The sequence below is a fragment of the Ananas comosus genome, linkage group 13 (genome assembly GCF_001540865.1).
Source record: "Ananas comosus cultivar F153 linkage group 13, ASM154086v1, whole genome shotgun sequence".
In the NCBI taxonomy this organism is placed as follows: Eukaryota; Viridiplantae; Streptophyta; class Magnoliopsida; order Poales; family Bromeliaceae; genus Ananas; species Ananas comosus.
The window spans coordinates 1,470,038-1,486,715 of NC_033633.1; the positions used below are offsets into that span (position 1 = coordinate 1,470,038).

General features: G+C 36.7%; 1 protein-coding gene across 1 annotated transcript; it reads right to left on the minus strand.

Annotated features, from left to right (window-relative positions):
* LOC109719677 (pyruvate decarboxylase 1-like) lies at nt 1,152–14,493 on the minus strand. Its single transcript, XM_020246458.1, has 7 exons — nt 13,994–14,493; nt 5,277–5,829; nt 3,162–3,325; nt 2,346–2,996; nt 2,116–2,233; nt 1,846–2,034; nt 1,152–1,526 (listed from the first exon to the last, which is right to left on the minus strand). The coding sequence occupies exons 1-7, from the start codon at nt 14,491–14,493 to the stop codon at nt 1,356–1,358; spliced, it is 2,346 nt and encodes a 781-aa protein (XP_020102047.1). The 3' UTR covers nt 1,152–1,355.

The window sequence follows — 16,678 nt, forward strand, 5'->3', positions numbered from 1 at the left end:
CCAAAAAAAATTAAAAAAGAGATTTTTCCATAATTTTTTTTCTTTTTTGAAACTTCACGAACTGATGATCGAAGGAACCAAAAATCTTTCTTTTTTTTTTTCGTTTTTCTTTTTTTGAAAAATGGTATGTAATTGAGATATCTATTAAATTAACATTCATCTTTGCCCTGAAGACTCAGACGCTGGTGGTTGCAACTTGGTGGGCGATCTAGTGCGAAAGAAATAATATTATTTTTAGAAATTTACCTACTAATGCTACTTTTACTGCCCAAAGTGTTGGAAAACTGGCAACGGAATGACTGAGTGCTGTCGAGCTGGGTGATATCTCCTTTTGAGTATTTGATTTGACGCTGTAATTGTTTTTTTTTTAATATTTTTACCACTCTTCTTTTACTCTTTTCTTTTAGATCTTTTTCTTTTAATTTTTTTTCTTCTCTTGAGGCCCTGGCTGCCTCACTCTATGTAGCTAAATTTATTGTCTGAATGAATGAAGCAGCTAACGCGCTACCTTTTTCTCAAAAAAAAAAAAAAAACAAAAAACAATCATCTTTGCCCACTAAAGATAATCTGTAAAAACAGGGTTGGAGTGGTGGCGACAGCGGGTGTGTTGTTTGTTCGGAATATTTGGAGACTGTTGATCACCTTTTTGTTGGGTGCCAATCTGTTGGACTTCTAGTTGGGAGTTTGCTCCCAAACAAGACGCCCCTACACCTATGTCACTCTGTGAATCGACTATGGGAAGAAAGTAGCCTTAAAGCCGGTGCCCTAGGGGGTCGTGAGCTTGGGACAATTGCGACTACGTGGTGGTCAATCTGGTTGAAGAGGAATGGAAGAATTTTTGAAAACAAAAAACTCCCCTTGAACCTGTTGGTTGCTGACATTCGTTCCTTCAGAGACCTTTGGGCTTCACATTGCTTGTGTTAGAGAGTGGTTTTTTTTTTTTTTTTCTTTTCCTGAGGCCTAGTTGTCTCAATCTTGTTGCTAAGTTTAATCTCTTAATGAACAAAGTGGTAACATGCTAACTTCCTCTCAAAAAAAAAAAAAAAAAAACATTCATCTTTGCCCAAGCAGTTCCTCCATCTGTTTTGATGTCTCACGAAACACCTGCATTACTAATTATGATTGAACAGAGCACATGAAAACTTCCTCAGTGCAAAATTCCGTAATGGTAATACTTTTCCAACAGTGCTTTTACTTATTTATGACTCCCAAAACAAAATTATAAAGCACAGAAGCACCAATCTATGATTCTACAGTGTGCTCACAGATAGAGAGATAGAGAAACTAGACATGAATTACAAGGCAGATGCAATCAGAAAGTCTGTTTCAGAAACACAAATTTTCCAGAAATTAGATTACTGCGGATTCGGTGGCCTGCTGTTGGCAGCAGAAACCCTTGAGCCCCACTCCAGAAGCTCCTTGCTGGTATCATCCTTGTGCACAATTACTTCTATGAAGCACAAGCAGTCCTTCTTCGGGCCCGTCGCCGTCGCAATCGCCTGCTTCAGCTCCTCCTCAGTTCGAGCCTGCAAAAACCGAACTTGCTTTCTTCAGCATTGCTTATTTTTCGATCTAGAGGGATGACTAATGTGCAATGTTGCAGTGATTCAGGTAAAAAAATTATTGGCTTAAAAGGGTTAGCGGGAGGTCAGATTAGAGTGAATCAACATTCGAAATATGTTTGAAGTGACGTGGGGCTGGTTGACCCAAATCACAATCGAGACTCGTGAGTACTGTATCTGTATGCTTTAAGTGAATTGGCTGCATCTTTCTAACAGTTCGAGGCTTCAAGCTTTTGAGTTTAATGGTTAGCGCCGACATTCGGCAGAAATTAGTAGAGCTCACCTTTGCAGTCCAGCATTTGCCCTCGCCGTTGTGGAGGGCGTCCACAAACGCGGTGTAGTTCCAGTTCTTGATGATATTATAGGGGCCGTCGTGGATCTCAATCTCGATGGTGTATCCCCCGTTGTTTATGAGGAAGATGATGGTCTTCTGCCCGCACCGCAGCATTGTCGACACATCCTGCGCTGTCACCTGCCACACAACAATAAGAAACATTTATAACGATCATACAAGATATTCAGAAGATGAACTCATGCTGTCATGCAGCTATACCTGAAAGCTCCCGTCACCGATGCAGGCGATGACACGCTTGTCCTTCGCTGCCTGGGCGTATCCCAGAGTCGCCCCGACCGACCACCCGATCGAACCATACTGCATCTGGAACTCATATCTGCCGCCGAATTAACCAACAACACGAAGAACATTTGCAATCAGCTAACAGTCCTAATATGCTGGAGCAACTATTCAAAGGAAAACATGCATGATTCGGGTTTGAGCTTCACCCGCAGCCCTCCGGTAGTTTGAGCTTCTGGCAGTTGAACCATGCATCGCCGGTCTCGGCAATCACTGCGGTCTCGCTCGACAGCAAGTTCTGTATGTGCTTGAATAACACGTTAACTCGCAGCGGCTCATCGGGCTTGCACTCGAGGGGGACCCCGTTGGGCACGAAGATCCTGCGGTAGTTGTCGTGAGCGGTAGTGTTGCGTTTAAGCCGCTTGGCGAGCGCGCGGAGGAAGTCCTTCATCAGAATGCAGCCAAACGCAGGCCCGTTTCCGATGACGACCCGGTCTGGCTGCACGACAATTGATTTCTCCTTCTTGAGGAGGAGAGAGTAGCCGACGGAGCTGTAGTCGTTGAAGATGGGGCCTACAATGAGGTAGGCATCGGCAGACTCGACGATCTCGGCGCAGAAGGCGGTGCTGACGGCGCCCCAGTAGGTGCCGATGAACTGCTGGTGGTGCTCCGGCACGAGACCTTTCGCCGACGGCATTACGGCTATTGGATAGCCGCAAGCATCAGCGAGCTCTACGAATGCCTTTCCCGCCTTCGCCACGCGGATCTTCGGCCCGCCGACCATGACTGGCTTTACTACCTTGTTTAGGAATTCGGCCGCCGCCTCCACCGCCGCCTCGAGCCCCATCTGGTTGCTCAGTCTGACGAATGCAATTTACAGAAAAAAGCATGTTGTCATAGGGAAATAAGAAATCGAGTAATCAAATATTCGTTGCAAATTCAACTGCAATAATCAAAATATAGTTAAAAGGACAAGCAGAACGTAAACAGAGGAAATCCTCTGCGCTAAATTTACTCAACTATACCTTGGAGTGAGGAAGAACGGCACGGGCTCGCGGCTAAAGGTGGGATGGGGGATACCGGGCAGATTGCAGCTGATGCTGATATAAACAGGCTTGCTCTCCTTCAAAGCCGTCGAAATTGCGGTGTCGATCAACTCGTGGGCATCTTCCAGATTAGTTATTACAGCCTAATATCATCAAAGCTTGCGATAAATTAAAAAGAACCCAAAATGCATCACAAATTAATTGCGATCTTTTAGCCAAAAAGTCCATAAAATAGAGTTCAAACTTTTGATCTCCATAGCACTGTATCTAGCCTAAAATTCATTCTAACCTCAGGAAAAAAAATGTTTCATAAGTTTTTGTCAAATTATGCTAGGTCCCATCAAATGACAGAGTATTCTATTCCACAGCAAAATTTCCTACCAAAATAAAAAAAGGATTCATTATTAAATTTTCAGCAAAGCATACTAAAACTTTTAAAATTCAGATGGCGCAAAAGCTTCTAATATAAATGCTTACCATAAAATAAATGGGAGGAGAATCATAAACAACAAAGCTGTTGAATGTATAATATAAAAAACACCATTGTTTTAAGATTTTAGAGAACATTTCACATAATTCTCTCTCATTTAATTAATATTTTGCACTTATCCAAAAGTAATCTTACTCATGTGATTCTTAAATACGTGGGGTATAAAATTTAGAAAGTTAGTATAAACTTTTAAATTTATTATTCAAAAAATTGATCCAGGAGGAAATAGGTATGTATATATGTAAATATAGAGAGAGAGAGAGAGAGCTAGACTCGTATACAGTCGGTAGCACGAAGGCTTCCGTACTACCAAGTTGTTTTCAATGATATGACTTTCAAATCGACGATCGGCTCTGTTAAACTTGATATACACTATTAAAAGTATTTGAAAACTAAATTTTATAATTTTTCGATATCATTTACCTATCAAACGAGTAGTCTAAAATATACACTATTAAAAGTATTTGAAAACTAAATTTTATAATTTTTCGACATCATTTACCTATCAAACGAGTAGTCTAAAAATGAACGGCTGAAAATAAAAATCTCATAAAAAATGATGATAAAAGGCTTGAATTTAAGATCAGAGATACTGATATTTACTCTAAACAGTAAAAAAAAAATTTATAAAAATTTTATCAGATTTGAATTGTTTTACACCGTTAAATTCACAAACACATCATATCTACCATTAAAATTATCAATTTTGAGACATTTTGATCACTAACCAAATAATGTTGAAAAATTATAAAATTTAGTTTTCAAATATTTTTAGTAGTGTAGATCAGGTCTAACGTCGCCGATCATCGATTTGGAAGACGCATCATTAAAAACAACGTGATAGCAAAAAAGCCTCCGTGCCAATAGTATACCAACACCTCTCTCTCTCTCTCTCTCTCTCTCTCTCTATATATATATATATATAGAGCTAGGCTGGTATACTATCGGTAGCACGGAGGCCTCCGTGCTACCAAGTTGTTTTCAATGATGCGGCTTCCAAATCGACGATCGGCTCCATTAGACATGATCTACACTATTAAAAGTATTTGGAAACTAAATTTCATAATTTTTCGACATCATTTGGCTAGTGATCAAAAGGTCTCAAAATTGACAATTTTAATGATAGATGTGATGCGTTTGCAAATTTAATGGTGTAAAACAATCCAAATCTGATAAAATTTTTATAGAAAATTATTTTCACTATTTAGAGTAAGATCAGCACCTCTGATCTTAAATTCAAGTCTTTTATCATCATTTTTTATGAGATTTTTATTTTCAGCCGTTCATTTTTAGACTACTCGTTTGATACGTAAATGATGCCGAAAAATTATGAAATTTAGTTTCCAAATACTTTCAATAGTGTAGATCAAGTCTAATGGAGCTGATCGTCGATTTTGAAGCCGCATCATTGAAAACAACTTGGTAGCATGGAGACCTTCGTGCTACCGATAGCATATCAGCCTAGCTCTATATATATATATATATATATATAAAAGGAATTGAGGGTGCCAGGTAACATTTCTCAATATTAAAATATTATTTTCTGGCACACACAATTCTACGTTATTTTTCATAAAAAACTGTTTTTTTAGCTATAATTAAACCTGGCAGCAGGTGACGGTCTGGAAGCAGCGGAGCTCCTGGGAGAAGTCGGGGAGGCCGATGGTGTGGTGGAGGATGCGGGCGGTGCCGTAGTCGTTGGAGTTGGGCCCGCCGACGATGCAGACGACGGGGAGGTTCTCGCTGTAGGCGCCGGCCACGGCGTTGATCACGCTGAGCCCGCCCACCGTGAACGTCACTGCGCACGCCCCCACCCCTCCGCGCGCCCGCGCGTACCCGTCCGCCGCGTACCCCGCGTTCAGCTCCCCGCAGCACCCCACCAGCCCCAGCCCCTCCTCCGCCTCCAGCTCGTCCAGCAGCGTCAGGTTGAAGTCCCCCGGCACCGCGAACACCTCCCGCACCCCCACCTGCACCAGCCGCCGCGCCAGGTGCCGCCCCACCGTTGCCCCCTCCTTCACCTTCTCCCCTACCTTCCCCCTAACCCCGCCGCGCCGGTCATCGCCCGCCCCGCCCCGCCCGGCAGCGCGCACAGCTCGCCGCACGCCGCCTTCGCCCCGCCGTCCATGTTGCTCAGCTGCATGTCCATGTTTCCTCTCTCTTCTTTTTTAATTTCCCTCCTTTCTACGGAGGAGTAATATTAGAACAACAACTGGGGAGAGAGAGAGAGAGAGAGAGAGAGAGAGAGAGAGAGAGAGAGAGAGAGAGGTGTTTTTTGACGTGTGTTGTTGTGGTGTGTTGTTGGGGCGATCGAGTTGGGGAGGTGCACGCATTTGTGTGTTTGTAACTCTTTATATATAGTATATATAGTAATTAAGGAGGGTTGTGGGACAGTACTGTTGCGGTGGTGAGCTGTGGTTTTTGAAGGAAGGGGAAACATCAAACAAACATGGGGCGGTTTTGCTTTTTGTTTGTGTGTGCGTGTGTGTGTGTGTGTTTGTGTGAAAAACTTTAATTTTATCTTTGGTATAGTATAATAAGGTATCCTAATTTTAACTTTAATTTTACTGTAAGAATTTACTAATAATTTCAAATCATAAAATGTGTCATAGTAGGGAAACACAAGTTGAACTTTTTTTTTTTTTTTTTTTTTTTTTTTTTTTTTTTTTCCCCGTCCGTATATAATTAAGAGAAGATCTGGGATTTGGCGAGTGTTGGGGAGGATTTGGGGAATGTGTGTGTTGGTGTGCGTTTGGAGCGTGCGTGGGTTTGGTCTTCGTTTGATCCCCGCGTTCACGGGAAGGAGAAGTGCGCTGTTGTTGTGAGACGCGCGACGCGTGGAAGTTTTGCAGGTAAAGTGCATCACCACCTCCTTACTCTTTGCCCTACTTTTTCAATTTCAGCCTTAAAAATTCTAATAAATGTTTAAAATATCTTCATTTATTATTTTTATATATATAAAAAAAATTTTAAAAAAATTTTGGAGCATTTTTTTAAGCAACCAAACAGATCCTAATTAAGAGTTCAACTAACTTCTCCAATTAAAAGTTTTATTTTTATTTTTATTTTTTTTTAATAGATAGTTAGCACGCTACCCGTTTCGTTTATTCTATTTAGAAATAAACTTAGCTGAACTTGGATCTCGAATACTAATCATCAAGTCCTTTGCCACTTGCTATAGAAACAGTCGGTTTCCTCAATTAAGAGTTGGAACAAAAATTTAAACACTTTGTAATACGACATAATTTCATTCGCTATTCCTTGTACAGACAATATGAATTAATTTAAATTTGTGCGAACGTCAGATCGGACAGTCTCACATTAGAGACAGCCATGATCTCTAAGGTTTTTTTCTAATTAAGGATTAATTATTTAATAATCATCAATTACTAGTGACACCACCCTTCCGCAAACAGGTTAGGCAGGGCCAGCATGAGTGACACGTGGTTCTTACTTCTAACACGTGTGCAGGGCTAAACTGACCGTTTTGGCAATTTAATTTTTTAGAACACAATTAAAGTGATACACGTCGGTGCCACAGTAATCAACCTAGTTAATATTTTATTTGCTGATATAAATAATTAGAATCCTTCTAATGCGAGTATATATATGTAACGTGGCGTTGAACAGTGCCTTGTTGTTGGACTTCAAAAAAGAAGAATAAATAAAATAAAAAGTACTTTTATAATTAATTTTTATTGGATTATTATCCGAGGAAAACGTTACGTACCTACATAGAGAGAGCATGGGCCGGAACAGTAGAGTGGTGTGTTGGAGCAAAACCACGTCGCCCTTTGTAATTAAACTCATCATTAATTGGGTGTTTGTGGTATTTGCCTCTTGGTTTTGAATGTGGGTAAATTACATTTTTGTTCTTCAAATTATAAACCGTACAAAATTTTGATACTCAAATTTTAATTCATTATAAGTTTTTACTCGAATTTTTTAAATTAATATAATTAGGTCCAACTATCATACTTAGTTGACTAAATGTTGACAAATTATTTATAATTAATATTGAAGTATTGTGATTGATGATGCAATAATTATTAAAATATTATATCAGAAAGTATCAACTAAATATTATAACCAAATAAAATTTGAGAACTAAGCCGTCGTCGCGTACACGCCTCATAGTTTGAGGATCAAAAATATTGTTTACCTTTTTGAGTACCCTCTCTTCTGTATACAGCGCAAAAATATTTTTAGAAGCACCGACCCCTTGGTGCTTTTAGATTTCTAACCCTCGGATCTACTCCTTAATTACTAATAGTTTTTGGATTAAACACTATTCCAGCTACCACCACCTATCACCATCATCCCAACCTTACATCTCTCCATCTAATGGCTAAAAACTCAAAAGCACCTTTTGGTACTTTTGAGAATATTCTAACTCAACTCAATATATATATATATATATATATATATATATAGAGTTAGGCTTCTATGCTTTCGAAAGTACGGAGGCATCCGTGCTTGTAAGTTGTTTTCGATAATGGGACATTTGATTCGGCGATCGGTTCCGTTAAACTTGATCTACGCTATTGGAACTATCTAGAAACCAAATTTCATAATTTTTTGACTTCGTTTATCTAGTGAACGAGTAGCCTCAAAATGAATGGCTGAAAATAAAATCTCATAAAAAACAGTGATAAATGACTCAAATTTCAAATCGAAAGTATTGATCTTGCTATTGATATTAAGTAGAATTTTCTATTAAATTTTTATATAATTTGAATACTTCTGCACCGTTGAACTTAAAACATACCACATTTATCACTTGTAAATGATTCAAAAATTATAAAATTTGGTTCTAGTAGTTCAATAGGGTAGATTATACTTAACGAAGCCGATCGTCGAATCGGATGTTCTATCATCGAAAATAACTTACAAACACGGAGTCTCCGACTTTTGAAAGAATAGGAGACATACTATATATATATATATATATATATATATATATAATTGAGCTTCTATGCTTTTAAAAGTACCAAGTCATTGGTACTTGTAAGTTTTCAGCCCTTGGATTAAAGGATGTGCAGTTAGGATGATGTGGGACCCTAGGGGTGGGTGGATGGTTGGTTGAATAGTATAATCTAACGGGTAAAAATGATCAAAAGTGCAGATCTAACGGTAAAAAATTTACAAGCACTAAATGCTTGGTGCTTTTACAAGCACGAAAGAATAGGAGACGTACTATATATATATATATATAGAGTCCGACTATGGTGCTTGTAAAAGTACCAAGCACTTGATGCTTGTGAATTTTTTACCGTTAGATCTATGCCTTTGATCATTTTCATCCGTTAGATCTATGCCTTATTAATCCAAGGGTTAAAAACTTACAAGCACAAATGACTTGGTACTTTTAAAAGCATAGGAGCTCAATTCTATATATATATATATATAGTTGAGCTAGAATACTATTAGTAGCAAACGAATTTCATTACCATCCATTTATTTTTAATGATAGAGCCTCCAAATGAACGATAGGCACCGTTGAACATAATCTACTTCACTTGAAATATCTAGAAATCAAATTTCAAATCTTTTTGACATCAGTAGCCTAATAATAAAAGAGTTTCAAAATTTGTAATTTTAATGGTAGATATAAGACATTTTCTTGTTTAACGGTGTAAAAATATTCAAATCAAATGAATTTTGATTAGAAAATTTTTTAAACTATTTAAAACAGATCTATACTCTAGATCTTGACTACAAAACTTTTATCATCACTTATTAAAGGATATTCGATTTCAGCCGTTCATTTTTGTGTCAACTTGATATACAAGAGAACAATATTAAAAAAAAATGAAATTTGGTTTCTAGATGTTTTAAGTGGTATAGATTATATTCAACGGTACCGATTGGAGGCTTCATCATCGAAAATAAATAGGTGGTAACTGAACCTGTTTGCTACTGATAGCGTTCCAGCTCAACTCTCTCTCTCTCTCTATAAGGGGCTTTAATTTGTGAGTTCATTAATATTCACTAATTTGCTGTAATGTATGTATTGCTTATGTAATTTGCCTAAAATATATTAAAAAAAGTAAAATTAGAGTTAATACATAGTTTGCTTAAATCAATTAAATCATAAGTTGTACAAAGACAAGCGTAGTTCAGTTGAATGACGCGCTAACAACAAAAAAAAGTTGACGACTCAATTTCAGCTAATTCTATATCATTCCTTAAATCAGAATAATTTTTAATTAGCCGTTGTAGTTGAGCTTTCGATCTTTAATTATTTATCACTATATACGTTGAAATACTAATGTATTGATTTATATGATACATATTAGCATATCAATAAATACACTGACTGTCCCTAGCGTAAGTGGCAAAAGGTTTAATGGTTGGTATTCAAGATCCCAAATTCGAATCCTAGTTGCTTCATATTTTCAGTTAAATTTATTTTTTAAAAAATAAATAAAAGTAGTATAATACTTTTTTTCTTAAAAAAAATAAATAAATACAACAAGATGCGTACAAAAAATACATGAAAAAGAATGAAATATGAGTTATATCAGGATCATATGAAAAGCCAAAAGTATGGTCATAATTAACAACTAGTGGAGGCTCATAATTAGTAGGCGCAAGTTGATGTTGAACAAGCTGTAAACATAGGTCAAAATAGCTACCCAACTTTGAAATCCCCCCCAACAGTTTTTTTTTTTTTTCCTGGGTGCTACCAACAATTCATTAATCATTTTACAGAATAAACATTTAAGCAATTCAATTTGAAAGCTATAATTTATCCAGGAGCATTTATACGGATAGGAGAGTAAATTAAGCCTAGAGAAGCATTTATATATAGTGACTATATGGGCCACAGGATGGGTAGATTTATTAGTTGTTTAATAGTTCTTGTACTTCAATAAAGAGTCTTAACCAAAGTTGAGCCAAAACTCAATATGAAATAGCATGATTTGTTATAGGTCTCTACGTTGACGTGTGCCATACATATACTACATAAGGTCAAATATTACATGATTTGAATCTGATCAATTACATGAGTGGAAACCATGCGCCGGGATTGAGAAACAAAATTAAGTTTTGTACTAAGCAACAAAAACATATATAGAGCTTATATGATTCAAATGAATTTGCAATTGAGCACTTAGGTTGAATAGCATGAATTCTAATTTGACACGCTAGGTTTTGCAAAGCGAATACGTTCTTTATACGAGTAGTTGGAAAAGTAATTAAGCACGTGTTATAGTCCACGATGGCCTTCGACGCTAATCCTTGTGTCCTAATAAAGGATCTAGAGGCTGGTATTGGTTCTCGATCACCTCCCGAAGTATCGCTCTCTTCTTTTATACCGAGGATGCGTGAGCTTGTGGAACTCACGTACGTACGTACATGCATGTTTTGCGAGATCGGTCGAGAAGCCCGTGGACCACGTTTCACATTTCGTGATAGCAAACGTCGACCAAATTAACTTGTAAAATGAATCTGATCAGTCGCAGTCATTCGTATTTTGCAAAAGTCAAGTTGATGAGGACTCCCAGGATTTGCGTTCACTCACAGCTATGCACGCATTCAGCTTCCGTACGATTACCTGGTGCCTAAAATTTAACAACTTACGGGCAAAGAAACGAAGAACAAGCGAAAACTGTGGGAGCCGTATGTTTTCACAATTTTTGTGCTGCTACTCACCTTTCTCATTTGCCGCAGAATTTTATTTGTTTTAATTTATCTATCTATTTATTTATTTATTTATGAGGTGAGCGGTCTCTGACCGATGGCGTCATCATTGATTCTTGTCGAAAAATCGTTTACTTACTGTGTGAACGCAATCAATGCATTAAAGAAAAAATCGGTACTAATCAAGGACTGTGTGGTACGGTGTTTGCGATAAGAAATCGAAATGGAAAATGCTTTGGGTCTCTTAAAATATTGCCAGTAGAGGGCAGTACGCGTATAAACTAATTAAATTTATTCGATAATGTCGTAGGTGTTAACACATTAACAATAAACTTACAGTGATACTAAAGAGAAATCGCTCTTAAACATGGACTCGCCCTATCTAATCTTTATTTTTTAATTTAATCTACCTAGTAAATTTCAAAAAATATTATGAAACTAATGCGGGTTTTGGGAATAAGAGATTCACAGTTAAGACAAAACCTTCATAAAATAGTTTTTTAATGGATTCTTTTACTGAGATAAACTCTTGAGTCAGGAGTTTCAAGTCTCAGGTGGGGGAGAATCTGTAAAGGATGATTGCAGGACCCACGGTCCAAATTCTATAAAAAATATTTTATTCTAGAGTGGAGGGATTCAAAAGTGGAGATATTAGATTTCTTCGGTCTTTTTGACAGTGAATTTTATTCTCAGGTAAAAGAAAAAAAAAAAAAAAAAGCTTTCTGACGTTGAAAGAGTTTGAGTGTGGGCATTTGAATGGACCGATCAAAAAAGTGTTAATCACGATTTACGATATTTATGCCATACAATATTATACATTACATTAAGGCCATATTTGATTCGTATATTTTGGATTGATCAAAATCTGCTAATTTTATTTGGTTTACAGAAATTGGTTTGGAACTTCCATTCCGGATCAAAATGGGAATGATCTATTAGCTTACAAATTGATTCCGGTCTTCAACCCCGGATTGAAGTTTCAATTCCAAACCCACACGGCCACACTCACCTCTTCCTCAGGCTCAGCCCAACGTTTTTCCATCTTATTCATCATTTCTCTTTCTATACCAATCTCTTCCCTCTTTTCTCATCATTAAAAAAACATGAAATATTATTTTTTATTATAATTTTATTTAAAAAAATTTATGTATTTTTTTGGTAATTTCTTGCATAAAAATTTTTAAAATAAATTCTTTTTTCTTTTGGCATAGCTCTAACTCGAGAGTAGTATTAATTTTTTTTATAAATTTTAGATAGTTTTATAAAATTATATTTAAAAGTAAAATTAGTATTATGTTATTCTATTTTTTTTTTTTTACTTTATATCAACCAAATAGTAAAATAAGAATAATTCATTCCGATTTCCAATCCAGAAATGAACCAAACGTTTTGGAAGAGTGCGGCAATCCAATTATCGTTTCAATTCTTTCACATTTCATTATCTGTTCCAATTCTACTCTTGAACCAAACAAGTCCTCAGTGTTGGCATGTGAATGATCTCGTATCAGATAATTAAAAAAGTAAAATAATTGATATATTTGAGCGGGCTCAGATTTAATAGATTGAACGGATTTCATTAGATATGTTACATCTTGCCGCTCATGTAGGTCTGGACGAAGTTTTTAAGAAGTGGTATTAATTAGAATCATGGTTTAGGTTGAATAAGTTAAATTCAATATATATGCACTGCTTTTTTTTCGTTGACAAATTAAGGCTCTGATTGCCTCACCCCTGTAGCCAAGTTCATCAATCTAATGAACAATAATTGTTGTAGCCAAGTTCATCAATCTAATGAATGAAGCGAGTAGCGTGCTACATTTCTTCTAAAAAAAAGAGTTATATTCGATATGTCGCATCCTTTGACTTAGTTTGGGCCTCAATGCATAATGGCCCAGACTATTTTTGGATACCGGCCCGCTTTAAGCCCAAGTTTGTCGCACGAACTTTATAGGGGCTTTGCTAATCGGTTTAAATGTGTCATTTCAACTTCAGAAACATAAAAATTAAAATATAATCTAAAATTTTGTTACTACGCATCAAAACATCTCAGGTATCGAAGATTGTGGAGAGAGCTACAGAAGAAATAGATTCTAAAAATTATATTATTTTGTATGTAAATAAGAACGGGAAAAAAAAAAAAAACACTTATGAGCTTAGGAGCATATATTCAGACCTCTTGCTCTTTTCCGCAGGACAGGCCTTTTTTCTCCGAAACATTTTTTGAGATAAAATTTTTAAAATTAAACTTAGCAAAAAATATGAAACAACTCAACTTCAAATTTAAAGGTCCGAATACCAATAATCAAATTTTTAGTCACCTGTGCTACATACAACTCGGAGTTTTTCTTCAAAAACTTAAGCTATCAAATAATGTACAATATTTTTTATATATATTAAAGCTATTAAATAAGAGTACTTTATAGAACATAATTCCTTAATTGAAAATGGTTGTTTATAAACGTTTAATACTAACCAAAACGACAGGCTCTGAGTTTTGTAACTAATTAAACAACTACAATTCTCTCACACACTTCAGTTGCACTACATAGATACATATGAGAGAGAGAGAGAGAGAGAGAGAGAGAGAGAGAAAGCCCTCATTCTACATGCAAGATATGTATAAAAAGATGTACGTACGTACGTTTGCAATGCATCTTAAAGAGCTAGTTAGCTATACATAAGATCCAAGATCATCTCCTCCTCTCCTTGTATAAAGCAAGTCGGCAAAGGCGGGAGCGACGGCGACGGCGACGGCGACGGCGGCGGCGGCTGCAGTTGCACCGAATCGCAGAACAGCTGCTGCGTCATCTCAAACTCATGATTGTTATCGAAATCGCCACTCATCTGCGCGGCGGCAAAATCTGCTGGAAGGGATAGCTCGACTTGGCGGAGGAGCCACAGTTGCGCCTCGAGGAACTTGACGTAGTGGATGGCCTCATCCAGCATGGACACGGTGTCCAACTTGGTGCCGCCGGGGACGAGGCTCCGGAGGGTCCGGAACCGGTCGCTGATGCGGTGCCGCCGCGCCCGCGCCGCCACGCTCTGCGGGTCCGTCGACAGCTTCACGCGCGTCCGAGAAGAGCCCACTCTACTGCCCCCTCCCGCAACTCCTCTCCTCTTCTCACTGATCGATTGGTTAAGGTTAGTGTTGTTTCGGTGGTCTCCAAATGTATCCATTTCTTTGCATGGTATGTGTATTGTGTAGAAGCAGGGTTTGGGTTTGGGTTTGGTTATGTATTTATAGGTGGAGGGGAAGGGAAAAGAAGGTGTCAGTTGATCTCTGGAGCTGGATACGCGTGGGGCGAAAAAGTCCTAAAGCGAATAGATCTAGTACAGTACAGTACTATATAGCTAGCTAGGGTTTTGGTTAGGAATTTCGAAGAGGAGGGAGGGAATTAGGGTTAGTAGAAAGGAAGGAGACGTACGTACGTATGGTTTGTTGCTTCATCATCTCTCTCTCTCTCTCTCTCTCTCTCTCTCTCCATTCCTTCTAAATCGTTTCTGCTGATATGATGATATGGTATGAGAAATGCTTTGCATGCGCTAAAATGTTGCTCATTCATTCTCCCTCTCCGATCTCGTGACTTTTTTATTACAGGCTCATGAATTAATCTTGAATTGAGTAAGAAAAACTAATAAGATTTTAAGCCTGATGAGATTTAAACTCATAATTTATATTCTATTTTGATATCATGTTAAATAATTATTTATTTTTAAAGCTTAAATTCGAAAGTAATGGTTATATCAAATCACATACATGCATGTAGAGCGCTTCTATTAGGCGCGCTGTAATTATTTAGAATATCATCTTTGCATGTTATTGATATGTTGGCATTTATAACATTTTTTGGTTCTTCTGGCATAACTAATTTTAAACTTATGAATTAATTTATTAGTTTTAATTATTATTTACTAAATTTGATTAGATTGAAGAAATTTAACATGTTTTTTTTTTTGTTTATGAATATTTTCCTTAAAAATAAAGAGATAACTTAATTTCTTTTTGAACTGATGAACATATATAGAGCAGAGGTAGAAGGGAAATGAGATTGCAGATTCAGACCGTAAGCGTTACATCTATCACTCTTATCTTTATTTCTAACCTATCAAAGAGAGTAGGTACTAGCTATGCTCTTTTGTTTAAATTTGTAACAGTTACTATTAAATATAAAAAATTATAAAAATAACGCTCTCTAGAAACTTAAATTATTCTAAAATATATTAGTTATTTCATATGATATCAGATTAGAAGATCTTAAATTTGAATCCAGACGTGAAGTGAAATGTTAAATATAAAAAATATTTAAATACCGTTATTTTAAATAATATTTATATAACAAACAAACTTAAATAAAATCCCACAACTTACTGCATGCGGCTGAACATAATTCAGTATTAATGATCTTAACAGTACTCTATTCACTTGCATGATAAATATCAGACGTATACAGTAAATGTGAAAATTGATTCAGCAATACTTAAAAAATCATTCAATGCCTTTTTATATTTTTGTGTTTGTAAAAGAAGCAAAAAAAAAACAAAAGAAAATCAATGTCTTTTGAGAGGGATAGGTAACACATTATTCGCTTCGTTTATTTCATTTAGAAATAAATTTAGCTAAAAATATGAATCAATTAGAATTCGAATTTAGATCTCGAATATCAATAACTAAGTTTTTTGTCACTTTGTCACTTGCGCTAGAAACGACCAGTAAAATCAATGTCTTTATTGAGATGACGAGATTTCTACTTTCCTGGCATTCCTTTGTCGGATCGGGAAAGCAGGTACAGAAGCGTGACGACTCACTCGCGATCCCGATTCCCGAGGCAGCAGAGAATGATCTGTCCCAAGATGTGAGTACCAGAAATTATTAAGGACTCTCATTAAAACTTTTTCTTTTTTGTTGGAGTATATATCTCTCGGAATTGACCAACCCTTCACCGTACGTCTTCGATAGCCACACAACTTATTATTATTATTTTTTTAAGTTTATTGTAAAGGTGTGGTTTCAAGAAAATTTTAAACCAAAATTTTTTTAGCTGAGTTTGAATAACAAAATCTAAAACTAACCCAAATCGAAAAAACTGAAGTGCGGATATAAATATTTGTACGTACGTCTCAACTATCAATTGAAGTATTCGAACACGATGTTTTTATCATCGAATCACATTGGTTCTGTTCAACTTATCTTTTTGTAATAATGGTTATGATATATTTGAAAAAAATATATATATTTTGGCTATTAGCGTTAGACGGACTTAAATACCAAATGGGCTTGTAATCATGCTTTCTAGTTGGGCCAAATATGGCCCAAGTAAGACGGGCTCTAAATGGGCCGGGTCGGGTGCAACTACGACCCGAT

Excerpts from the sequence above, each read along its gene's own strand:
- LOC109719677 (XM_020246458.1), bottom strand. The coding sequence starts at position 14,493 with ATGGATACATTTGGAGACCACCGAAACAACACTAACCTTAACCAATCG. Across the intron at positions 3,326-5,276 it reads AGACCGTCACCTGCTGCCAG|GCTGTAATAACTAATCTGGA; the intron begins GTTTAATTATAG and ends TGATGATATTAG. Across the intron at positions 2,035-2,115 it reads TCGGTGACGGGAGCTTTCAG|GTGACAGCGCAGGATGTGTC; the intron begins GTATAGCTGCAT and ends GTTGTGTGGCAG.